The sequence below is a fragment of the Papilio polytes genome, unplaced genomic scaffold (assembly GCF_000836215.1).
Source record: "Papilio polytes unplaced genomic scaffold, Ppol_1.0 DF820844.1, whole genome shotgun sequence".
Taxonomy (NCBI): Eukaryota; Metazoa; Arthropoda; class Insecta; order Lepidoptera; family Papilionidae; genus Papilio; species Papilio polytes.
Genome location: NW_013528360.1, coordinates 494,820 through 519,876, shown reverse-complemented (window position 1 = coordinate 519,876; position 25,057 = coordinate 494,820). Strand labels below are relative to the sequence as shown.

General features: G+C 37.1%; 6 protein-coding genes and 1 long non-coding RNA gene across 7 annotated transcripts; 5 read left to right on the top strand and 2 right to left on the bottom strand.

Moving 5' to 3' along the window:
* Positions 1 to 1,109: 1,109 nt before the first annotated feature.
* Positions 1,110 to 5,838, top strand: LOC106110122 (solute carrier organic anion transporter family member 2A1-like). Its single transcript, XM_013291833.1, has 9 exons — positions 1,110 to 1,131; positions 1,630 to 1,794; positions 2,107 to 2,274; positions 2,503 to 2,679; positions 3,212 to 3,403; positions 4,034 to 4,155; positions 4,498 to 4,584; positions 5,360 to 5,556; positions 5,721 to 5,838. Exons 1-9 carry the CDS (start codon positions 1,110 to 1,112, stop codon positions 5,836 to 5,838), a joined length of 1,248 nt encoding a protein of 415 aa, XP_013147287.1.
* Positions 5,839 to 8,938: 3,100 nt separating this feature from the next.
* Positions 8,939 to 10,933, top strand: LOC106110120. Its single transcript, XM_013291832.1, has 4 exons — positions 8,939 to 9,209; positions 10,132 to 10,296; positions 10,462 to 10,632; positions 10,719 to 10,933. The coding sequence occupies exons 1-4, from the start codon at positions 9,185 to 9,187 to the stop codon at positions 10,931 to 10,933; spliced, it is 576 nt and encodes a 191-aa protein (XP_013147286.1). The 5' UTR covers positions 8,939 to 9,184.
* A 104-nt stretch (positions 10,934 to 11,037) lies between these two features.
* On the top strand, positions 11,038 to 14,146 carry LOC106110147 (solute carrier organic anion transporter family member 1B1-like). Its single transcript, XM_013291862.1, has 7 exons — positions 11,038 to 11,221; positions 11,544 to 11,761; positions 12,355 to 12,551; positions 12,925 to 13,038; positions 13,314 to 13,435; positions 13,569 to 13,709; positions 13,949 to 14,146. Exons 1-7 carry the CDS (start codon positions 11,137 to 11,139, stop codon positions 14,122 to 14,124), a joined length of 1,053 nt encoding a protein of 350 aa, XP_013147316.1. The 5' UTR covers positions 11,038 to 11,136; the 3' UTR covers positions 14,125 to 14,146.
* A 300-nt stretch (positions 14,147 to 14,446) lies between these two features.
* Positions 14,447 to 15,905, bottom strand: LOC106110127 (cyclin-H). Its single transcript, XM_013291839.1, has 2 exons — positions 15,478 to 15,905; positions 14,447 to 15,120 (listed from the first exon to the last, which is right to left on the bottom strand). The coding sequence occupies exons 1-2, from the start codon at positions 15,603 to 15,605 to the stop codon at positions 14,631 to 14,633; spliced, it is 618 nt and encodes a 205-aa protein (XP_013147293.1). The 5' UTR covers positions 15,606 to 15,905; the 3' UTR covers positions 14,447 to 14,630.
* A 287-nt stretch (positions 15,906 to 16,192) lies between these two features.
* LOC106110161 lies at positions 16,193 to 20,154 on the bottom strand. Its single transcript, XR_001226057.1, has 3 exons — positions 20,069 to 20,154; positions 17,049 to 17,268; positions 16,193 to 16,483 (listed from the first exon to the last, which is right to left on the bottom strand). It is a non-coding gene; the product is annotated as an uncharacterized LOC106110161 (long non-coding RNA).
* LOC106110159 (E3 ubiquitin-protein ligase UHRF1-like) lies at positions 17,252 to 19,862 on the top strand. The gene has a single exon (XM_013291880.1). The coding sequence runs from the start codon at positions 17,277 to 17,279 to the stop codon at positions 19,785 to 19,787; it is 2,511 nt and encodes an 836-aa protein (XP_013147334.1). The 5' UTR covers positions 17,252 to 17,276; the 3' UTR covers positions 19,788 to 19,862.
* LOC106110160 (ras-like protein 2) lies at positions 20,148 to 24,930 on the top strand. Its single transcript, XM_013291881.1, has 4 exons — positions 20,148 to 20,346; positions 21,447 to 21,534; positions 22,795 to 23,006; positions 23,430 to 24,930. The coding sequence occupies exons 1-4, from the start codon at positions 20,245 to 20,247 to the stop codon at positions 23,625 to 23,627; spliced, it is 600 nt and encodes a 199-aa protein (XP_013147335.1). The 5' UTR covers positions 20,148 to 20,244; the 3' UTR covers positions 23,628 to 24,930.
* The last annotated feature ends 127 nt before the right edge of the window (positions 24,931 to 25,057 follow it).

Genomic DNA, 25,057 nt, shown 5'->3' with positions numbered 1-25,057 from the left:
AAGCTGGCGATGATGGGTATCGGTGGTGTATGGGCCGGTTATGAGGGATGAATCGCATGTAACAAGGAGAATGTTAGTTATGAGTGTGGAGGTACACAAGTATAGATAGAACTAGAAAGAGATTTTTTTTATTATAAGATGGCAAACAAGCAAGCGACCACCTGAATCTGCCAAATAGCGAAGCGACTGCTGCCCATAGACATCGACAGTTGCAGCTGTGTTGCCTTCCATTGACGGAGGAGGAGATGCGCGTAATATTTTCCCATCCTATGCGACTCTTCTACCGTCAAATCCACTTTCCCTCCCATCCTTTGCTTATAATTAAAAGGTGGAAAGGAACTAAAATTGGACCTTCAGAGAGATGGATGGATTACGGGAAAGGTGAAATGATCATAAAGGGAGTGATGACTGAGATGACGTATGATAGAGTTATGTGGAGGACAAAAACTTGTTGCGCCCTGCGGGAGTAGAATAAGGAGGAAAATTATGATGAGTCATCACTAAATTTGGCATAGATGTAGAGGATAGTCTAAAAGAACACGTAGGCTATGAATTTTTTTATTTTTTTTAACTCTACGCGATCGGAGTCGCAGGCGAAAGCTAGTTAAAAGTAACTTTATAATTTTTTTATGCATGAGTCTTTAAATAGAATAAACAAGATCTCCGGGAGATTAAACGTTTCTAACTCCCACAAAATACATTTCTAAAGGTCTGAATATCTGCAATCAAATTGCATCATATAGTAATTTTTTTTTACAGCTTACTCACGTATACTTTTCTTTTTCCGACGGCACCGACCAGTTTCAGAGCCTGCGGGGGTCCTTCTTCAGGGCGAGGGTTAAGGATGTATCGCGGTCGCGTCCCCCCCAGGGTCTGAAACTGGTCGGTGCCGTCACCGGAAAAAGAAAAGTATACGTGAGTAAGCCGTAAATAATTAATTATAAAATGTCTCACGAAAGTTTTAATAATTTAATTGCATTATATAGTGTTTATATTTGTTACTGATTTATTCAGCAGTACAATTTTAATGACAAGCAAGTTAATGAAAAGTGTAATTGTTATTCTAAAGATACACTAAAGTTATTTTTTTAATTAAAAGGATATATAGAATGCCTTCTAAATACACAACAAGTAAGTTAATTTTTTTTCTATACTTTTTTCCTTGTATATAGTGTACTTTTTTGTGAATGAAATATACACTATCTTGTCATGTTCTGTCTAAAAATGCGAACATGTATTATCATTCAGTATCGCAAAATTTATCTTTTTTTACTTCTTATGTAACAAAAACTTCATTGAAATATGACTCATTCGCTAAATATTAAATTCTGTTTCCTTTTTTAAAAAAAAATGAAGAAAAAATTTGACTACTACAAAAATATTTACATTTGCAACAAACAGAGACTATCAGGAATATTTGCGTAAGAATTAAGAGAACATTTCGATAAAAGTATGAGATTTTTTAACGTACGTACGACCAATTTAATGGATGGCATTACGAAAACGATCTCACGAATATTCATGATAATCCCTCTGTACATGGCTTTAATGGCATTAAAAAATTTAACAAACGCTGATTATTTAAAATATTTAACTACAGTGACAATAACGGTTTCATTCCCTTTACAGTGACGACGAAAGTCAAAGGATGTCTTTTCAGCAGCACTTTTGTGGCGGAAGGCTTTCGCGGAACATTGTTAGGTATTATTATAACTGTGACGCTGGGTGAAGTAGTCGCCTACAGATTACTCAAACAGAATGTAAAAGCTGGAGACCTGCCTCATTATCTACCAGGTTTGTAGCTATACCCGTACAGCTTCTGTATGACATAAAAAAAAATTAAAGAAGTAACAACGAGCCGTGGTCCACTGCAACGATTTTTAGAGCTCGCGCAAACATTTAACTAAACTATCGCATAACTGTTTAGTCGTGATTTGATTCCTTTAAGCTTATATGGTGACCACTATAATCGATTTTTAGTTGTGCAACTAAACAGTTGAGGTGGCTGCGAAACAATCGACAATCGCACAACAGTGTGCGCCCGCTTTAATAAACATCTGGAAAAGTCGAAGAATTAAAACATTCACATATTGCGATATATTTCAGATTTATTGATACTTCTGTTGGCGTTACTGGAGGCGCTAGTGTCGCCGGTTATAGGCTGGTTGGGCAGCAATCGGCGACACGAAATGCTCTCAGTGGCTTGTCTCTTCTCCGGCGCCAGCGGTCTGCTGTGGTTTGCTGTTCCCACGGTAGCTGTACCTGAAGGAATTGGTGTGTATTAAAATAATCTTTTATTATAAAAAAAAATGTAAACAAAATTGTCATTGAAAAGTCATGATTATTAGTTGTATTTAGTGGACAACAGATGGCGCTGTATTCAACCAAGAAATTATAAAAAATATTTAGTTAACAATAGACGGCGCTTTATTAAATTAAGATATTCATAGATGGCGCTTGTATCGATTATTTACACTAGTGAATATTTTGAAAACATTTCAGGGTACTGTAACGGCAATAACACGACTCCAGAATTAAAACCAACTTCCAGCACTGCGTTTAGATTGTCCATCATTCACTTTTCTTTCATAGTCTTCGGAATAACAAGGGTTATTGCTTTTTGCCACGGTATTATTTACATGGATAACCGTGCACCTGCGAGATTGAGCATGCATTATGGTAAGAATTATCTTTGTTTGGTCAGTTTTATATTTGTTTAAACCAGTGATTCCCAAAGTTACACGGAGCTCTATAAGAGACCCGGGGTCCAAGATCGCTGGAAACATAATTAGGTGTCCACGAGTTGTAAATAGGGTCACGAAAATATTAACAATGAAGGCTCGTCAAGGATGTAAAGTGTACTCATTAGTGAATGATTTCGTGAACCAAAAAAGTAATAAAAAAAAATTGGTAATCTATACTTTAAACTATAAGTTAAGTAGATACACAGAATTGAAAGAATATATGTATTCAAAATATATTTGAAACTAGCTTTAATAATACTTTTGCTATATTTATCTCAAACAAGAAAGTATTAAGAGTGTGGATGGCTCAGGTAGAGGAAGACAGAAGAATGTATGGATTGTGTGAAAGAGGGTGAGCTTAAAAAGGCAGGCAATTCAGATATGATAGAGATGTGTGGAACAGCACATATTGTGCCGACTTTCCATAGACACAAGAGCAATCATGACATTTATCTTTGCATTTTCAGGTGTACTTTCAACGTACCGTTTGATGAGTCTCGTGGTTGGTTACAATGTTATGACGACGATAGTGGAAACCAAATTCACTGTTCAGATTTTACTGATCTCAATTGGCATGATACTGAGCGGTGTACAAGTCTATTTGAGCACTTCAAAACTCACTGACGAGGAAGAACCTAAAATCATCGTGAATGATACAAGTGAGATTTCGCCGTTCGTTACTAATTTCTACGTCAAGGGGTATTATGCTTTATGCTAAGTATATACGAGCCTAATTCTGGGCACTTGGGATTTGGTATACATAAAAACATGCGACTAGTGAGTTATGATGTGACGAAGACAATAGAATAGTTGTTGCTCGCGACTTCATATATGTGAAATTTAAAAATATAGCCTATGTTACTGAGATAACGTAATGGTGAAAGAATTTTTGATTGAATTGAAATCCGCCTTAACGTTTCTTAGTTTTTTCAATGCATACAAAAATCCAATTGTTAAGTTTCTTTTTAATTAACTTTCTAATCTATATAGGTATTGTAAATTAGACACATTTGATTGTTTTCATTGAATAGGCTCCGAAACTGTTGAAACTATATAAAAATACCATTAGAAAGCATTATTACTGAATAATATAGGCTACATTCATTGCTAATTTTTTTATAATCCATAGCGGACGAAGTCATGTGCAAAAGTCTTCAATACGCTCTATCCTTCGGTCGCGTCTTCACTTAGCTTAGGTGGAGTCGTGGTCAAGCGCTGGTTTATTTATGTAAAAAACAATTACTGTGAACATCATAAACACATCAAAAGCAACTAAGAAAATTTTCCAGGTTTTGGTTCGAGCGTGTATCGTGTGTTCTCCAACACGTTGGTAACAACGCAGATGGTCTCCATGGGGCTGATAGCTGCTGCTATTTGGGGCTTCGCTTACTATCAGACAGACTATCTTAGGGTATGCATTTAAAGCGGGCACACATTTGACAGTACTATCGCTCAACGGTTGTGCGATTGTTTCGCAGCCAATTCAACTGTTTAGTACAACTAAAAATCGAATAGTGTAACCTATAATCTAATAGGAATCAAAGCACGGAAAAGCAGTTTTGCGATAGTTTAATCAAAAGTGCGCTCTCTTCATTTATTGCTAAAAATTGCACATGTTTAAATGTGTTTCTGTTATATTTGCTTCGTCGAAAGATCAATTTTTGATTCGTTTTTTCATTGTGTCTTTTTGTTTTAATTCAAATAGCTTTTTAAAATCTACATCATTTTAATCATTACATTATTTTAATTATAGGCTAAATACTATTTACATATCGAGAGAAATGGTTTATTTAATAATGCTGAAATGTTACGCTACCACGCTGTGGTCCTGGCTGTTGCGGTGAGTATCTTTAAAATATTTTTCTAATCACAAAGTTTTTTTTTAATGATTTTTTCCCGTGCGTCTTTATCCGCTTATCATTTAAAACTTTATTTCATTGTTCACGTTTGTTTTCAATTGGAAATGACAAAATACAAATGCACTAATGTCAACAAAGGTTGTTAACATTGTTATTCCCAACCGTCACCCCGCTCTGACCCCACGTGGAGACAGATGAGAATAAAAAATGTCACCTGTCCTACCTTTTACGACGAGGAGACTTATTTCATTTTATAACGGTTCCATCTGTCACCTTATTGGTGATAGTGCGACTAAAAGGTGGGACGGATGCAACTTTTTATTCTCACGTGGGGACAGAGCGGGTTTGAAGACTGTAGTTTACGTCCCTTTCCCGCACAACAATTTTTACCAATTTGTTTATCCCTGAGTTTAATAATGTGAAAATATGTATCTAAAGCGTGTCGTAAGTATAGATGATTATTTTTAAGAATAGCTATAATTGCTGATTTCCTACATAACTAAATAGTATACGTTTACACACTGCTACAGTATGTTATATAGTACTAGCTTTCGCCCGCAACTTAGTCGACGTGGAATTTAAAAATACAAAAGTGAGTAGCCTTTGTGTTCTTCCATACTATGCTGTACACCTATGCCAAATTACATCGCGATCCGTTCAGCCGTTTAGGTTACAAACACAAACTTCCATCTAAACTATCACATTTATAGTATGATGGAGTATAGAGAGATGAGATTTATGGTTTGTTGTTTTCAGTACAAGGGATTAAGGTTCACGCCGCCTTTAATGCCAAGCGTGGTCAGACTCGAAGTGCTGAAACACACAGCTACGATGTGTTTGTTCTCCATCATTGCGTACGTCATGTTAATGATAGCGACCAGCTGTAAGACGGGCAGCATAGCCGGCTTGGAGGGGAGTCATTACATACAACCACAGTGCAGTCAGACTTGCGGGTACGACCACTACGAATATAGTCTTCTCAAAGAGCTCTACAGTACCAAAGGTCTTTTCACTACTCCTTGTCGAGTATTCTTAATGTTTTTCAAACATTTTACTCGTTGACTTCTTTCTAAATTTACTGGTTGCGGTGAGACCATGACGACCATATTTATTTCAGATGCGCCCCTCAATGGCAGGAGTTTGCACCTGTGTGTGTGACGGATCAAATGACGACCTATGTCTCACCTTGTCACGCCGGCTGCTCTGGTATAGAAGAGGTAGACGGTCTGCAGTGAGTAGAACTATAGACTTTTGCGTTCACTAGGCTAAATTATATAGTATACTTTTCCTAAAACCAGTACGCAGGGTAAAGGGGTAAAGTTTATTATCGGTAATGCACAAATAATCACCCAAGGAATGAATACACTGCGCTTCATGAGCTTTTGATCTCAAATATACAATTTATTGTTTCGTTGCGCAGGGCATATGCCAACTGCACTTGCGCTTCGTCTCACCGCGCCATCGTAGGGTCTTGCAGCGCAAACTCCTGCTCTGGGGCTTACCAGCATCATCAAATGTTGTTCGCATTACTGTTATCTTTTGCTGGTAAGTATTCAATTTAATATCAAACTGCAGAACATCCAGTGGCTTAATATCGCCTTTTTCAGCGTTATCTTTCCAAGCGCAAGGCACTCTTGTGCTTCGCGCGGTGGAGCCCCGCGACAAGTCCGTGCTGCTCGGACTGACTGGCGCCTTCATCGCGCTCTTCACCTTCGTCTTCGGACATCTCATCTTTATTGGAATGAGCGGTAAGTGATAATTTTATGTAAACCGGATGTTCCCGTGCAGCGCCGGCGTCCGAATGACAATGTAAAAACTTTATGTTATTAACTATGTTATACTAGCTTCCGGGACTCCATCTGAGTGGAATTAAAGAAAACAAATACAAGTAGCCTAAGTGTCTTCTAAACTATGCTCTACATCTCTGCCAAATTTAACGAGATCCATTCAACAGTTTAGGCTACAAACACTAACAAATATCTATTTAAACTTTCGCATTTATAATATTAGCAAGATTAGGAAAGATAAACCCGAATTTCTAAATATGAAATAGTTCAAAGAGAGTTTTAAAGTTATAGTACATAGTTATTACTATTATGTGTCTTTATATTGCCGAAACGAAAATCTTTTTTATTTACCACACCTTACTGAAATCAACAACTAAAGGCCGACATTCATAAACTCGTAGCTCGAACCTGAAATAAAGCAGTCCATATGAGGACCTAATGTATTTTTATGCAGGTGCAAACTGTATTTGGTGGAAAGGTGGTACATGTCACCTGCACAACAAGCAGCATCCCTACTCGATGGCCATCACCAGTTGTAGCATGGTGGTATTCGCTTTCATCATCACCATCACGACCATCGTCTGCATCAAGACGGCGGAGCGGCGGCGCGCGGCCAACGCTGAAGTAGTTCTTGTCGGCGAAACACAAACATAAAGTACAGTCGCTGAATTCTGCGGTGTTCAACTTAAGAAATATGTTTTGATTGAAACGAGACAAATTGCTCTTCTACAAATTACTAATTAGATATCAATGAGTGCACGAAGGAACAAAAATAAAAGAAATTAACCGTATACAATTGAATTTTCGTACAGATACATTTTTATGTGTTTTATTCGTTTTTTATTTCTTTATTTACACTTTGTACATAAAGAAAACAGCATTCAATAAATGCATATTGAAAGTTAGTTGTACTGGTGAGCTTAACTCTAAAAGGGTTATCTAAGAGGTTTTTGTGTCGTGTCTCGTTTTAAAGCATTAAAACGATTGTAGATTTTAAGGAACACTGCCAATTTCACCGACTGTACCTATCGAAAAGACTCATTAGATGTACTATATATAGTAATGGTAAATGACTGTCGAACTCAGTCGTTAAGGCTCCCTTTGTTAAGTTTATAAACGAGAGTATTTTGACTATTAAATTACTCTGTACACGACTAAATTATGGATTATACCCAACCGTCCCCCCGCTCTGTCTCCACGGAGGGGACAGATGAGAATAAAAAGTTTCATCCATCCCACCTTTTGCGAGGAGGAAACGGTTAAAACTTATTTTATTTCATAACAGTTCCAACTGTTACCTTATTGGTGATAGTGAGACTAAATGGTGGGACGGATGAAACTATTTATGCTCACGTGGGGACAGAGTGGAATGACGGTTGGGAAAAATCCTAAATTACTAGCCTACTAGGCAAATATAAATCATCTTTTCTCAGATTCAATATTGCGAGCTTCATTTTTATAATTACAAGAATGTATTTGAATCTGATGAAAGGATTGTAGATTACATGACAAAGTGTTGCGTAAGTTTTTATGGTGAAAACTCTTTTGCAGCAGTACATGAGCTTTATGAATTAATAGCTTTCGCCTGCGACTCTGTCCGCGTGGAATAAAAATTGAAAGTAGTCTACGTGTTCTTACAGACTATCCTCTACAACGTCAAATTTCATCGAGATTAGTTTAGTAATTTAGGCTACTAACAATAAATATCCATCCATCTAAACTATCGCATTTATACTGTTAGTAAGATTTAGTTAATTACGGATACGAAGTATGTTATTGTTAATGGTAAGTGTAAATTATAATTTTAAGGTTATTTATTGTGTAAATTAAAAATAAATTAATCTAATAACAGCAATTGGTGTTTTTTATTTTATTTTTCTTATAACTTTAACATCTTTGATTTGTTTATTGTAAAAAAATGTAAAATATTCCCTAAGAGATGTTATAGAAAAAAATCAATAAGTAATCTCTATTTATGAATGAAATTAAATAGAGATTTATAAGGAAAAGGTGATACATTTTCACATTTATTATGCCTAGCACAGATAAATATTATCTGTTACATTGACATTTCTCTAGTGGCTGCAAACATTATTATTCCACTGGATTCCGTATAAAATATCTCTTCTAGAGACTTCATAACATCGGCAGTTTTTAAAATAGACAACTGAAATGGAGTTTGTTACCTTATCTAGGGCTGCAAGGCGCCAGACCTTCGAACCACATTCAAGTCTGGCCCTTTTAGACTACTGCTTTTATGTGCGCCAGACTGATTTTCTGACGAAGGCATTAATTCGGCTTACGTAATAGATTACATTAATAGTATACTAGATTCAGCCCACGACTACGTACGCGTGGAATTTAAAAAAAACTCAACAGCCTATGTGCTCTTCCAGACTATCATCTAATGTTTCATCGAACTCTAAAAAACATTCATACAAGTAAACTTTCGCATTTATTGGTTTGCTTTATTATAATATATCGTGTAGAGGAACCCTAAAATAACGTATCATGATGAACAGCGATAACAAAATATCGCTAAATATCTTTCAAACATGATATGAGAGTCGATTTAACAAACACGCGTTGTTTTGTGTGAAAAATGTGTTTTTAAAGTGTTGTTTAGCGTAGATTAAAGTAATTATCAAAAAATAAGTAACAGTGTTATTCCGATAGTGTTTTTAGCATTAACACAAAAAAATGATTCTGATTTGTTTATTTAATAACACTCGCTTTTAAAAATTACGGCAAAGTATCTGATTAATGAAGACACATTCGTTTGGAATTGTATAAAATGACGGGGTGCGTTTTTGTTACTGGTGAGTGTTGAATATTTACACCAGTGTTAAATGAATTAATTGTTAATGTATATATTAAAGTAACATGTTAATTTGAATTCCAAATTATCTTTATAATCTTAAATGAGATAAATTTATGAAGGGTTTTTTAATCTCCTTTAATCCTTCACCGTTTCTGTTTACCTCATTGATAAACACAATCATATTAATATTATAAATGCGAAAATTTAGATGTATGTTTGTTAGAGATTGTAGCATAAACTGCTAAACGGATCTTCATGAAATTCAGCATAGATGTAGAGAATAGTCTATAAAAACATATAGGCTACTTACTTTTGTGTTCTTTAATTCCACGCGGCCGGAGTTGCGGGCGAAAGCTAGTAATCTTGTATAGAAACAACTAACATATTATATGAATTGATAAACATACAAAATCATAAATGAAATACGTACTTATTATATAAATTTTTATCGGTTATCGATTTATCAGTATTTAAACAATGACCTTTAGATTCGATAGTACAAATCAAATAATTATTTCCTATTCATAAGGAATTTTGATTTTCGCTATCAAGTCTATACACAATTTATATTTGTTGTTATAGAAGTTAGCAAACGAACAAGTGGCCACTAGATTTTGCTGTACAAAATAATGCCCCTGCCCCATCTAATACGAGTTAAAAGTTGTAGAAGCGTTGTCTATCTTTATTAGCAAACAAGGGGACGTTTTTGAAAGAGTAACTAGAAATAGGCCTTCAACACACACACAAGGAATAGCTACCACTTCATGCCTTTCCTCTGTGTGGTCGTGATGTTACAACGGTCGAGTGTGTCTCGTCAAATCAACCCTCCCTTCTTTCATTTCTACTTTCATATAGTAACCATACGTATATCGTACAGTACATCTTACTCTTGCTCCTCATCTTCCTATTTTGTTTCTCAGCGTACAAGAAGCTATGGTACTTTCTCCGTACATACATCCTGACGGTGCCGCGCTTCGATCTGTTCCTGCAGGGGGCGTTGCTGATCGTAGTTCTGTTGGAGACCAACGTCTACCTGCTGCTGAGAAGAAACGCCGGCACCGGCTTCTTACGCTCTATTAATGAAGGTGTTAAAATCCATACAACTGTACACAATTATACGAAATAACCTCACTTAATATAATTTTGGCCGTTTATGTTATTGGACACTATAGGAATTACCTTTTTCTAATATTATAAGGTGGCAAACGAAGAAGCGGAAAGGGACTAAAATTAGGCCTGTGTATTTCCAGATTGGGTAAAACTAGGGTCAGCGGGAGCAGAATTCATCCTAGGCGCGGCGCTAGGCTGGTGGGGAAGGACCTGGAGAAATCTGGCGCTCTCTGGATGTCTAGGAATCACAGCTGCGTCGGGACTAATCGTGCTTGCTTTCCCATATGAGGAATCACATCCTTTGGCAGTTGGTAAGAAACCAATTATGGAAAAACTTCGATTGTATCCTTTACTAGTCAAATAAGTCTTGGTATGACTTTACACCTTCAACTTACAGAATTATGCGGAGGAGGTACAATTTCTGCGTACTTCTCCACGTCGACAACACCTGAGGATACATACGTGTCAGCGCGCACGGCTTTCCTCGTGCTGACAGCGGTGCTCTGCGCACTGACTAAGATCAGCGTTTGGGCGCACGGTCTCACGTACCTGGATGACCACGAGCCACAGAACGGACCGTACTTCTATGGTAAATTTATCATGGTTATCTAAAAACCGACCTTAGCTACTAAGTTATAGAGCCCTATTTCTAGTGCTTGTTCTGTTCTCTGATATGCGAACAGCAGTAAACATGATTCTTGTATTTCCCAGGCATTTTGATCTCTATCCGTCTCTCCCTGGGCCTGAACGGGCAGAGCTGGCTTCGACCTGGCGCAGTAGAGGCGGACTGGTGGCATGCTCATCTCTCACTCTGCATGCTAACCCTCATGTTCTCCGTACTCTTCACTCTCTTCCCCAAGAGAATGCCGCAGTTCAAGGAGATTGAAAGTCATGATACTGGTACGCTTTGAAACAAAAAAAGCAAGTCTATCTCTTTGTTAAAGGTCAGCAACGCATGCTTCTTGTGAATTAAAAGAGCCTAAACTAAACAACTTTGTCTAAACTATCACAAAACTGTTGTGTGATAGTCAATTGTTTTGCAGCCCATTCAACTCTTTATTTGCACAACTAATAATTAAGTAGTGTGCCCACCTCCATATAAGATCATAGGATTCGCGATATAATGGTTTAGTCAAAGGTGTGCGCGCACTCTTTAAAGCTAATTTTATTTACTTGAACCCATAAATCTAAGACATATTACTGATTAAATGAAATTTCCCAGAATTCTTGTCATCACTTCGTCGCGTTCTCTGCAACCGTTCGCTGATGCTACAGACGCTGGCACTGTCTTTACTACACGCTGGTCTGTTCGGCTTCATCAGCTTTGATACGGAGTACGTGCAAGCCCGCTACCACATCGAGAGCCTCCGCAACGACCCTCGCACCAGTCGTGCCATCAATGACATCTTCAGATCTCTTGTCATCATCTTCTTTGTTACTGTTAGTAGTGTTTAATGTTTTATTCTGTATCGAGAAGGAAATCTTCATAAGATACCCAGCTTTATAGGGAGTATTCCCAAGCGACACCCCGCTCTGTCCCCATGTTAGAATAAAACGTTTCATCCGTCCCACCTTTTAGTTCCACTATCACCAATAAGGTGACAGGTGGAACCGTTATGAAATAAAATAAGTTCCAACCGTCCCCACGTCGCAAAAATGGGACGGATGAAACTTTTCATTCTCATCTGTCTCCACGTAGGGACAAAGCGGGGTGACGGTTCGGAATAATCCCTTTTCAGCAAAGTGCGGGTAATCTGGGATACATGCTTACAAAAACTGCTCTTGGTAGCCATCCTGACTGTATCCAGGGCTCTCCAAAGAAACTCAACTATAGTTGCTAGTTTTTCCTTCTTAAACTCCCTTTGTAACTGCTCAGCTATATGAGCGTGTTGGAACAGCAACAGATGCCTTTTAAACTAAGTTTCTAATAGATTTTTAGGACAACTTAATGCCTAACTCATCATTCATAAATACTTCAAGTATATTGTAGGTATAATTATTGATTTATTAATAAACTAAGTTTATTTCTTCAGGTATTTAGATTCCGTTTCTCCAATCGTCGCAGTGACGGTGTGAAAGCCAACACCGCGTCCCGAGTAGGTGGCGTTGTAGCGGTGTTTGTGTGCGCGTTCTTTGTGGTGGTGGCGGCGCTGGGCTGCGGTGTCGGGGGACGAGACATCGCTGGTATGAGAGATGTGTATACGCAGCCGGCTTGCAGTGCACATTGCGGGTAAGAGACGATATTAACCGTATTCATCTCTTCCTTATTAGACGACTAGAATGTGGCCTCCGACAAACTTGAGTCAAACGAAACGCAGTCCATTTCACGACTGTCTTCGTCTACAAGCGATTCTAACGCCATCTATGCACGTTTAGAGCTACTAGCGCTTTTAGCAAGATTTCTACTGCACTACCCTTCTTTCCATGCTTGGGGGTTAACAGGCTTATGGGAGATTGTGTTATTGATTGATTTTGAAGCTCCTTTATGTTTAGCGCCGCTAAACAACGCCCTACACTTACGCCGCCACTGGACGCTAACATAATTTGTTTTCTTTTGTGCTTCCGCGTCATTATGTTGTATAAAACACACTTATTTCATACAGTTGTAACACTGCAAACTACGGCTTCAGTCCAGTGTGCGCAGTGGACACGCACACCACGTACTTCTCGCCGTGCGACGCCGGCTGCGAACAGTACGAGGACCTGAATGGATTTGTGTAAGATAACTCGTTTCTGTTCTATGATATTTGTATGTTCAACGGTAATCTGTACTAAGAATAGGAAAGAATTGATTTTTTTTTATGTATTGAAATAACTTAAAAACGACTTTGCCGATTTCAAAAATTCTTTCACTATTAAAAAACTACGTAACATAGGCGGTTTTTTATTTATTTAATTTCACGCAAACAACTTGCTAGTATAAATAATTTTCGGACCATAAAACTAATAACATTTTTTGGCGTTACTAGTTCTATTATAATGATGTTTTTAGATTGTTCGAGAACTGCACATGCGGCATGCAGCGCGCCATACGCGGTAGCTGCAGCGTGGCGAGCTGCCAGTCCACTTATTCATTTTATCTCCTCTTCTTCGCTCTCACTCTGGCAGGCGCTGGTGAGTGAATAAAATAAGAACAAATCCATCACTAGATGGCGTTAAAGGATGGTGTATTTTTTCTGGATACTTATAGAATTAGTGTTTCAACTAATTATTTCGTCTTTGAGTAAAAAATTATGTGTATTTATAGGAGCATCAATAACAATGCAAGGGATGGTGGTACTGAGGTCGGTGCGACGCCGCGACAAGCCGCTGGCGCTGGGCGTCTCCTGCGCCATCATTGGCTTACTGGCACACCTCTTGGGTCACCTCTTCTACATGCTAATAAGTTGTAAGCAACGTTTATTGTTAAAATCAATCAGAATCTGATACTTTCATTGTAATTTTGGATTATACAGTCAGAATTTTTTGTCTCTCTTTTACTTGCGCAAATTTTTTTTTCGAGGAATAATAAAACACACGTTCGGAAATAGAAAGTTTGCAGCTTTTTAGGAATCGAAGAGATTCTTTGGTTTGATTTGGTTTTTACATGTTGATGCGAATTGCTAAAAACATTTTTTTTTCTTTTAGATTTAACATGCGCGTACACAGAAAATGGCGTCTGCATCTTCCATCATCCAACGATATGGTGGATGGCGGCGTCCAGCGCCATCTTGTGCGTGCTCTCGGCAGCTGTCAGCCTGCTAACTAGCAGAATCCCGCCAATTCCAGGAGTCTTTTTGACAGCAGATCATAATGGAAGCTGACAATAAAATATTATTTATAATATCCTTTTCGTTTGATTTTTAAAATTGTGTGTGAAGTTCAAATATATTTACACTTGTCTGATTCACAGTACACAGATAATTTAATGAAGGGATAGGAAGGTAGAACGCAAATCTTAAATGCGAAAATTTGGATGGAAATTTGTTAGAGATGTAGCTTAAATGTCTGAACAGAACTCAATGAAATTTAGCATAGATATAGATTATATTCTAGAAGAATATGTAGCCTACTTGGTTTTGTTTTCTTTTCATTCCATACAGTCACTGCCTTAAGCTAGTAGATTATAAAAAATAAAACAAGTAATAAAAATAAGTGTCACATTTTATTTTATTAACAATCATTTAGGGATAATCAAAATATAATCAATTCAAATCAACGTAAAGGTCAGTTTCCACTGTTGAAATACTTGTAAAAACATCATAGTCACCTTTAAAATTTTTAATACCAGTGTTACAACAATGAAATTTTACATATTTTATCCTTTAGTCTACGAGGCGGAAGGAGACAACATCTGTGACACTCCGCTGGTATCTAGGGACATTCTACCAGCTCCATGAGGAATGTCATCTTCATCCAGAGCCTCTCGTACCCGTCTCTTATATATCTCACTGTCCGGATTATTCTCTTGATTCCGACAACGGTCCAACTTCTTCTCAATCACTCTAACTCGTTCTCTCGCTGGACTTTCAACCATTTTGACCATCGAACGAATTTTACGAACTGCCTCAATTAGTATTGCTAATTTATCAGGGCCAGCATCACGGAATAACATATCTGTTACATAACTGTCCAAGTTTTCTTGTTCTTTACTTGCCGCATGTAAGACAGCTGCCAATGCTATTTGTGATGGTGCATACAGAAGACAAGCATCAGTCAGAAATACCTTTTCCAGGAACTCGTCAATACCAGTTCGTAACCGTTCTGGGTTTGCGAGGTTACATCTTGTTTTTATATCGATTAGAAATCCTTCGACAGGTCTAAAAGGATTATGTATTGTTAGATGATAGTTCAATTGTTGCATCAAAAGTAATTCGTTATTTAATATTATATCAGATGCTTTATCTCTGTCTCCTTTAATATTTGCCACAAATTGACCAATAGATACATTAAACTCTTCAACTTTACAAGCTAAGTATACACAAGTCGCTAAAATCTCTTTAGGATGGTAATCCATTGAAGAATTATACAAATAAAAACGTTTAAAATAATGAAACGCTGTTCCTGTAACGCCTTTTGGCATTGGCGGTGAAAACCTTTTACAAAACTCCTTCAGATGAAGTTCATACTGTCGGAGAAGCAGTCGTTCTTCTTCGGGCGATAAAAAAAAGTTGTACCTCTGATATTCGTCGATATGTTGCCCATGTTTTGATATGAAGTTCAAATTGTGCTTCTCTCGGTGTCGACCGAGTTCGTTTTCATCACTGAACGTCCAGAACTTTCTTTGAGAACTAGTAGAAAACATTTCAAGGGAAACCTTAGTCAATTTCTGTAAAATTTCACTATGTATACTAAAAGTTTTGTCGTTTATATTTGATATTTTTGACAGTTGGATAAAATTAATTTGTCCTTATTTTGACAATTGACATTCCTTATTGTTGCCAATCCAGAACAAGGTTATTTTAATATTTTGTGGAATTCTTTACGCATTGTTTTTTACGTTTACATTATACAGTTTACTGCAATACCTAAATCGTTTTCTCTTTACCATGTGTAAAATTCTAATGTCTTATTTTTTAGTTTACACTAGAAACATGATTTTGCTTAGGACAAACAGTCAAACTAGATGGCGTTGTCAACAGTTAAGTATTATAATAAATATTCGATGATCTTGGCTGAAAAATGTAAAGAGAAAGGATATTTTTTAAATGAAACTTCATAATTTCGTAAAACAATAGTAATGCATGTAGTTATTTTAATTGGCATTTACGTAACTAATGTTATAAACTAGCTAGATCTTTTGTAGATGGCAGGAATTGGTATTTTTGATGGAGGAATAAGAACATTATATATGTTTCTTCTTAGAAACTGTACATAAATATAGAGGTCTTATGTACTTTACTTATAGTATTATATTGTGCTATCAGTGGTTCTCTCACATAAAGCAATGTTACAGAAATTGCTAGAATAAACAATATGTAATTGCACCATACAAAATTACTTAAACACAGTCTTCTCTGGGAAGTCTATATTCCCTCTGAATATGAGCAATGACAAATTTCCATATAACAAATCATAAAGTTATATCTTCACAGAATGGGGCATATGTCTTCACTTGCTTTCATCTGTATGTACTGCAGTCTTTATGTTGTTCATCCATGTAAAAGTATTGTTCGAGGAAACCTGAAACCATTGATATAGTAAACAATAATACAAAAATATAAGTAAAATACATTCTTCCCACTATTCACTGAATAGATATAAAAAGGATGCCTAAGTAAATCCAGCAAGATCTGCATAAATCATTTTTATAATATTTATATTTGATCGACTTCCCAAAAGAAGGAGGTACTGAAGTCGTCTGTATGATTCTTTTTATTCAATTTTTTAATAAAAATTAGTAGTCTGTATCTGTATTGGTACCTTGTTACTGGCTATTGAGAAGCTTTTATCACTTTTTCTGTATTCTTTTCTTGTTTTCGTTATTCGGTCTAACTTCATGAATGGCAATTGTTATTTTACATTTTTAAGTCCTGATCATTCAAGCAAGCTTGTTGCCAAACTTATTATTATAATTTTTAATAAGGAAAATTTAATTAACATGGAAAGTTATGCATGTCTTGATAAGATTTTGTTTACATTACTAAACTGACATTTCGAAAGTGGGGTTATAATGTTATTTCTAAAATTACATAAATTTTGTAAGTTTTTCACTTTATTGTTTGCATTTTATCGTCTTAGTACTCACCAATTTTAGCATATAACCTCAGAGACTAGTTTTCAACTTATAAAAATTCTTATCAACTCATAATAAACAAACCGGAGGCGCCATTTTTGCCTCCATTTTGGCAGCGATCTTTACCGCCATTGGTTGGTTGGTAGTTATTCACTTTTGTTACACGATAAAGTACTGTCAGCTGCTGTGTGTGTTTCGTAAATTAAAACCACTGTTTTTGTTGTTTATATCGCTGTAAAAATGCACGTGAGGATAAGAACTTTCGGTAAACCAGATAGTGTTGTTGTTGTGGACTCAAAGTTGACGAAGATAGAAAAATTCCGACGTATATTAAGTGATAAGTTTGACATCGAGCCGAAGTCACAACGGTTGTTTTACGGCGGGAAACTGCTCGAGGACGGTTATACATTCCATGACTACAACATAAAACTCAACGACGTCATACAGCTTATGATCAAACTGCAACCCGCTGGCAGCGCAGAAACAGACACACAAAAGGTAAATGAACAAAGTAATAAGTCAAAAAGTAATTCAAAAGTGTATGAAGACACAGAAAGCGAATTATATTTAATAGGAGACTTAGTAGATGTTAAAGATAAAGAACAAGGTACATGGTTAGAGGGAAAAATAGTTAAAATAGTCTATGATCCTGAAACTCTTATTACCAATGGAAAACATGAAACCAGTGCCAATGGAGACGCATCTGATAATGAAAGTGAACATAATGATGAACCAACAGTAATTAAAAATGATAAAACGAAAGACAAGAATACAAGTATTACTAAATTTTTCAGCCCACGTTCCAAAACGAAAAAACAAAATGGGCATAAGTCGTCTGAACCTAATAAACTTCAGTCTGACAAAATTATTTTATACAAAATACAATTAGACGAAGATGAAGAGGATTCAGATTTATTCTGTACAGAAAAAGAAATAAGGCCTCGGGCGCGCACTGTTTTGGAAATAAAGGATCTGAAAATCGGTCAGAAAATCATGGTTAATTACAATACCGATGAACCACTAGAAAAAGGCTATTGGTATGATTTCAAGGTTGAAGAAATAAAAAAAATTGCTTCCGGCCATGAATTGATGGGTACCTTATATTTAGGCGCGGATTCAGTACCTCAAAATGAAACCAAAGTAAGAGTGCTCGATAAAATATTTTCCATTGAGGAAGTTGTACCTGTTAAAGAAAGAACTAAGCAGTATAGCACTATGATGCAGACGCAACCTGAAAAAAGATCACACGCATTAAAATGTTTGACATGCCGCGATGACGATAATATGCCTTGCAAGGACTGTGGGTGCTGCGTATGTTTGAAAAAGAATAATCCAGAAACAATTGTGCTGTGCGACGAGTGCGACATGGGTTATCATATGACGTGTCTCAAGCCGCCACTCAAGGAGCTGCCTGATGATGACTGGTACTGTCCCAGTTGTGCGCGAGATCCGGCATCTGTGGTAGCACCTGGTGCTGCTCGCCAGCAACGCAAACAAGCTCGCTCGAACCGTGATTGGGGACGAGGTATGGCCTGCGTTGGAAAAACTAAAACATGTGCGATGCCACCTAATCACTTCGGTCCAATACCTGGCATAGAAGTGGGCATGTGTTGGAGATTTAGAATTCAACTCTCAGAGACTGGTGTACATCGACCCCCCGTCTCTGGTATACATGGACGGGATGTTGAGGGTGCGTACAGTATTGTATTATCTGGCGGGTACGAAGACGACGTCGATAACGGTATTGAATTCACTTACACTGGCAGTGGCGGTCGCGACCTTTCAGGCAACAAACGTACGGCAGAACAATCATGTGATCAAACTCTCACACGCGAAAATAAGGCACTGGCGCGCAACTGTGCTGCTGGCGAAGTGTCAGAAAAAGGCGGAGACGCGGGCGAGGCATGGCGAAACGGAAAACCTGTTCGAGTTGTTCGTTCTTACAAGATGTTGCGCCACTTCCCCAAGTATGCCCCAAGCGAAGGTATCAGATACGATGGAATCTATAAAGTTGTAAAGTATTACCCAGAAAAGGGCCTATCCGGATTTAGAGTATGGAAGTATTTACTTCGTAGAGACGATCCGAATCCAGCGCCCTGGGAGCCCAAAGCCAAGCAGTATTCTATAATTTATCCGGATGGCTATTTAGAAGCCGAAGCAGAAAAAAAGAAATTGAAAGAAAAGAAGTCGAAAGGCAACAAAAACACCAAGAAAAGAGAGCCTAATAATTCGTCAGATTCTGAAAGTAAGGTTTCGCCGCCCAAGAAGAAACGTAAAGTATTAAACGAAAAACAGAAAATCGAAAAAAGTGATGATCCAAAGAATAGTCCAAAGAAAAAAATAGCAAGTATATTTAATGTTAAAAGCCCAAATACCAAAAACGCGAAAATAAACAGCGATATACTGACACCGGAAGAGCAGGAGGCTATTGAGGCGGATACTTTGAACAGCAAGTTATGGAAAGAGTGCCTTACTGTATGCAATGAGAGTGACAAGAAAGATTTTATCGAGCAAGTCACGCAGGCCTTCCTCTGTATTATTTGTCAAGACGTAGCTGTTAACCCCATCACCACACCTTGTGGTCATAATTTCTGTTTAGGGTGCTTGAAGCTGGCATTCAAAAGCAACGCAAAGTGCTGCCCCTGCTGCCGACGTGGTCTGCAGGAGCCACCGTCTTCGGAAAATGTTAATGAACAACTACGCGCTGCCCTCCGCGCTGTTATGCCTGGTTATGACGCTGGGAAAAAATAACTTCGTCCTGTGGGACCTGACGAGTGTCTATAAATTGTTAACAATAAACTGAATAAAATATTTTGCTTAATAAATGTTGTTTAATTTAATTACTTCTCATTTTTCTTTTTCTTCTCAAAGATTATGTACAGGAGAGTAGGCAGCTTATCTGATGTTAAGTGATTACAGCAGTAGCTGGCGTGATGGGTTGAAATATTTAAGTTAATAGAGGGAATTTAGTTTTGGGGCTACATCTGGTGGATTATAACTTTTTAATACCAGAAATTAAAGATAAAACTTACTTTCAGTTTATTGTTATGAATGAGCAGAGTTGTGGAATTACTGTATCTGTCAACACGGAGCGTAAAACGAAACGTGCCAATTGAATCATCGGGAGGCCGTCATCAAGTAGCGGAATAGATAAAGTGAACCAATATTTTTGTTAATTAATCCGCAAGTGTAGTGTTAAACGTAAAAAATGTCGCGGCCGGATAGACCTAACCAGGCGCAAACGTACAAGCTGGTCGTGGTCGGCGGCGGTGGTGTAGGAAAAAGTGCCATCACGATACAATTTATTCAGGTGAAAAACTCCGTATTCGGCTCGAACTACGCCTACATCTAATCTGTTATAATATTTATGAAATAACTCTTATAAATTGATTAATTTAACGCGAGTAAAAGTGTATTTTCTTGTGTTTCTGTTAATGTGTTGATACAATCATACTTATTAATAGTATAGAGGATAGTAATAAACCAAGGTCTTAATTCAGACGCCGCCCACTAGCGTCATCATTGGTTTTGTAGTTTTTAACTTCTTTACGAGTGTTAAGAATTAATTAAACTAAGACTTGAGGATGAAAAAAATGTATAGGAAACACTTCATTACAGTTTTAATTGAATGCCTGGTTCACACTTGGTCAGTAGCACTCAGTAATGTTACTGGCATTATAAGAACATTAATTGGTGTTCGTGAGTCCACACTGTCAATGCCTGGCATGAATTACTGTCCAATTGTTCTGGCCAAGTGTGTACTAGGCATAAGTAGGATGCAAACACATAGTTTTGTAAGAGTAGCATGTTAATTTAATACACAAGGAATATTCAAAATTGTGTCAAATATAATGTTAGAACTTTGATGGTCTTAAGGAGTTTCTGTGGTTGCAAATGTATTCCCTCTACCGGTCAGATTCTCTATTGCATACTCTTTTCATGAGCCATACCTATTATATACAATAGTTTATTTTTGGTAGTATTTCAAATAAAAATCTGCGACATTCAAGTTTTTATATTCAATCAAAAAATAAAGTTTTATTTATGACAAAAGTGTTAATGCAAAAAAGCATTTTTTTCTTATAACAAAAATCTAATATGACTTTTTATGAAAATCACTGAAAAAATAAAAAAAAAACAATAAATATAGAGGTAAAAATATTGCCTCTAATTTATAAATTAACACTGTTATATTGAAAAAAAAAAAATATACAACTGCATCTTAAATAATAAGGCAAGCTTAAACTCTAAATTCCTTTAAAAAAATTAGATCTAACAAATTGTATAAGGCTTTATAAAACAAAAGTGTTTGCGTTTAATTTCACATCTCAATTATCGGAGCCATTGCCAACTTGTGACTCATATAAATAATAATTTGTAAAAATAACATTGTGGTTTACAATATTTCAGAGTTACTTTGTAACAGACTATGACCCGACCATCGAGGACAGCTACACTAAGCAGTGTGTCATTGATGATGTACCAGCTAAGTTGGACAGTAAGTAACATACACAATTCTATTTTTAAGCACAATAACTCGTAGCAACTGAATAAAGGACCACCTAAAAAACATTTATTTTTAATTCAGATGTTTTAGATAGTGTTTAAAGAAAAAGAAATATGGTTACTTGTACACATAGAACTATTACTTGCACAGTAAAGAGAAAACTTTGGTATCTATGAATAAACAGCCTTAATTCTGCACTTTTTTAATCACACTAATATTATAAATGCAAAAGTTTTGATACATGGATGAAAAGATAGATGTTAAAAGGTATCTCGGGCATATCTCATACCTGTCACAGATGTAGACCATAGTCTGGAATAGGGTTGTAACGGAGGCCATTTTAAAGGGCTTCTCTGCAGAAGCGGAGGTTAACGAAAGCGAAAGCGAAACCTCGTGGCCCCAGTCTTGAGAAAGACTATAGGGCCCGCGGTCCCGGCAGTTATGAACCACCGGGATTACGCGTGGGGCGCAGGATCACACGCTATCAAGCCCATCTCTGAAAGCAGAGTGGTGCTGAGGTCGCGCTCCCACGCTCCCAACCACGAGGGCTGCGAGAGGACAGGGCTAAACCATATCCATCCCACAGCCCCCGCGGCCGCACCTCTCCGGCCACGAGAGCTGCAAGAAGGGCGGGATAAACCGGCACCCAACTCACAGCCCCCGCGGCCCCCTCATCCGACCACGAGGGCTGCGAGAGGACAGGGCGAAACCATATCCATCCCACAGCCCCCGCGGCCCACCTCCTCCGACCACGAGGGCTGCAAGAAGGCAGGATAAACCCGCACAACTCACAGCCCCCGCGGCCTCCATCCCCCAAAACTGCTGGCCGCATGGGCCAGCGGTGCCCAGGAGGCGCGCCCAGAGTGGGTGCCTGAGCGTGACCTCCCCATTAGACCGGCGTCGCGGGACATGCCAGCCGGTTGGCCGACCGGCGTGACCTGCCCCGCTAAGCCGGCCATGGTTCCTCTTGGCTTCACCGCGGTTCGGAGACCCTCGACGTACCGCGGCTACTAAGCCCCACCGCCACGACAAGGCGGGAACCGTTGGTGGGGAGTTAATATGCCTAGCGAAAGTTCCACACTTGCGGATGCGGAAGCGGAGTTCCGTTACAACCCTTGTCTGGAAGAACACAGCCTGTTTACAAAGTTTTTTTTTTATTCCAACAGACAGACTCAGGTTACAGCTGGTATTTAAATGTGATACAATCAGTTAGCAGTTAAAAAGATTGTACTAATATGTTCTTAATCACAGTTCTAGATACTGCGGGTCAAGAAGAGTTCAGTGCTATGCGGGAACAGTACATGCGTTCCGGAGAAGGTTTCCTGTTGGTCTTCTCGGTGGCGGACCATGCCAGTTTTGATGAGCTGTGTAAATTCCACAAGCAGATCCTGCGCGTTAAGGACCGGGATGAATTCCCAATGCTCATGGTCGGGAATAAAGCTGACTTGGAACATCAGAGAGTGGTATGTAAAGTTTTTTTTTTTTTTTTTAAATAGGAGAGATTTTTTTTAGTAATATTTCAATGAGGTAATAAACTTACTCTCGGTTTAATCTTTGTGGGTGGGGTATTTTTGATTTTACAAGTAAATTTAGGTGTTACAAACACCCATAGGGAAAATCTAATCCACAAAATCAATCTAATGGGAAAAAAAAACATCCATTGGGCCTATCGGTAGACTAATAGGTTCAACTGGAAGTATCCTTAAATTATAAACAACTACATTCAAAGAAAACAAAAGTATGTGTTCTAGAATATCTTCTATTATGCAAAATTTCTTCAATATCCGTTCAGCAGTAGAATAAAGTAACAAACCATCCATCTAAACTTTCCCATTTCTTACATAAGTTAATATGAATCTAGGTGATTTTTTAATTGTTTACAAAAGGTATCGTTAGATGAAGCTCACGCGTTGTCGCGGCAGCTTAAAGTTCCGTACATAGAGTGCAGTGCCAAAGCTCGCATGAATGTAGACCAAGCTTTCCATGAACTGGTGAGACTGGTCCGTCGCTTCCAAGAAACTGAACGGATCAATATGAAACCCAACCAAAAGAGCAACAAAAAGAGGAACTGTAATATCTTGTAACAAACTTGTCTATGGATTTTTTTGTTGTTCCAAGTTTCAACAGGATTTTTTAATACTTGTATTGGAATAATTGAGGATAAAATGGTGTCGAAATTTTTTGTTTCGCCGTAGCGTGGTTTTAAGATTTTTTTATTTATTTTTCTATTTATTTTCGATGTATATATTTTACGATATTGTAGAGTTTTGTAAGAATGTTTTAGGTTTTGTTGTGTAACATTATTACATGTTATATACAGTGTAAATGTAATCAGGGTACAGATAATGTTCTTATACAAGTTGGTATAATTCTGTTGTCTATGGTACCCAGTGTTGCTATACTTAAGAGCTCTGACGCTTTTTTTTTCTATATGTATAATGGTAAATTTTGAAAAAGCATTGCAGTTTTTTAATCGTTTTTTATTCAATTTGAGAAACATTACACTCAATTTAAGATACATTTTATAATAACCACTTTTTTAAGTGTGCTAAAAATTGAAACTGCCAATAAACGGAAAGGGCGCCAAATAAAATGGGCAGCTCCGGCACGACATAATTTATTTAACTAAATGCATGTAAACCAAATACTAATTCGTAAAAATAACATCATTATTCTTATGTTTGTTAATATTTAGTTAAGTTGTATTTTATTAAATAAAAAGAATATTGACTTGCAAAAACATCGATTATTAAATAATAACCTAAAAAACTTTCCTCATTGAAAGAGGCATGAATAAAAAAAAAAACATTTTTTGCTTTTGAAAATACTAGTTTGGGATTAACTCAATATTCTATTTATTTGATTTTTAATTATAAGCTTTGTAATAATTTAAACGCTACGCAAATTAAGAAAAATGTCAGAAAGGTGAAGGAAAAAGATATCCAGTAATTTTATAGAAATTGAAATATCAATGCAGGAGAAATAGACGTGAAAGATTTTTTGAAAAATAAAAAACGTAATTTTTTTTTAATTTGCGTAAAAAACTAATAAGTCATGCGTAATTTAATTTAAAAAGAGATATAAACTATATTTTTATATTATATTATTGGTTTTTTAGGCATTTTTTGCTCGAGCAATATTAGTTGTGCGCGATTTTTATAAGATTTTACAATGATTTTTTGTAATAACAATATTTTAGCTTGTAGTGCAAATAATCCTGTTATCATATTAAATAGTTTTTTTTTTAAAAACAAGTACAGTCTCAATGCAAGAGAAAATTTTCTCCCCGATGTAGTAACTTTTGTCTACTAAAATACACTAGCTGTTGCTCGCGATTTCGTCTGCGTAATATTAAAAAATAAAAAAAAACATATATGTTACTCAGTGATAACGTAGCTTTTTAATGATGAAATTTTTTTTTAAATCGAACCCAGTAGTTTTTGAGTTTTTTCAATAATTTAAAAAAATACAAATCTTTCCTCTTTATAAAGGTATAGATAATAATTTAAGCGTC

Bases quoted from the DNA above. Each gene is read 5' to 3' on its own strand.
- LOC106110122 (XM_013291833.1), top strand. From the start codon at position 1,110: ATGCCTTCTAAATACACAACAA. The intron at 1,132-1,629 runs GTAAGTTAATTT...TTCCCTTTACAG, and splicing joins GCCTTCTAAATACACAACAA to TGACGACGAAAGTCAAAGGA. The intron at 1,795-2,106 runs GTTTGTAGCTAT...GATATATTTCAG, and splicing joins CCTGCCTCATTATCTACCAG to ATTTATTGATACTTCTGTTG.
- LOC106110120 (XM_013291832.1), top strand. From the start codon at position 9,185: ATGACGGGGTGCGTTTTTGTTACTG. The intron at 9,210-10,131 runs GTGAGTGTTGAA...TTTGTTTCTCAG, and splicing joins GGGGTGCGTTTTTGTTACTG to CGTACAAGAAGCTATGGTAC. The intron at 10,633-10,718 runs GTAAGAAACCAA...TTCAACTTACAG, and splicing joins ATCACATCCTTTGGCAGTTG to AATTATGCGGAGGAGGTACA.
- LOC106110147 (XM_013291862.1), top strand. From the start codon at position 11,137: ATGCTAACCCTCATGTTCTCCGTACTCTTCACTCTCTTCCCCAAGAGA. The intron at 13,039-13,313 runs GTAAGATAACTC...TGATGTTTTTAG, and splicing joins GAGGACCTGAATGGATTTGT to ATTGTTCGAGAACTGCACAT. The intron at 13,436-13,568 runs GTGAGTGAATAA...GTGTATTTATAG, and splicing joins TCTCACTCTGGCAGGCGCTG to GAGCATCAATAACAATGCAA.
- LOC106110127 (XM_013291839.1), bottom strand. From the start codon at position 15,605: ATGTTTTCTACTAGTTCTCAAAGAAAGTTCTGGACGTTCAGTGATGAA. The intron at 15,121-15,477 runs GTACAACTTTTT...TAATCCTTTTAG, and splicing joins CATATCGACGAATATCAGAG to ACCTGTCGAAGGATTTCTAA.
- LOC106110159 (XM_013291880.1), top strand. From the start codon at position 17,277: ATGCACGTGAGGATAAGAACTTTCGGTAAACCAGATAGTGTTGTTGTT.
- LOC106110160 (XM_013291881.1), top strand. From the start codon at position 20,245: ATGTCGCGGCCGGATAGACCTAACCAGGCGCAAACGTACAAGCTGGTC. The intron at 21,535-22,794 runs GTAAGTAACATA...TCTTAATCACAG, and splicing joins TGTACCAGCTAAGTTGGACA to TTCTAGATACTGCGGGTCAA. The intron at 23,007-23,429 runs GTATGTAAAGTT...TGTTTACAAAAG, and splicing joins ACTTGGAACATCAGAGAGTG to GTATCGTTAGATGAAGCTCA.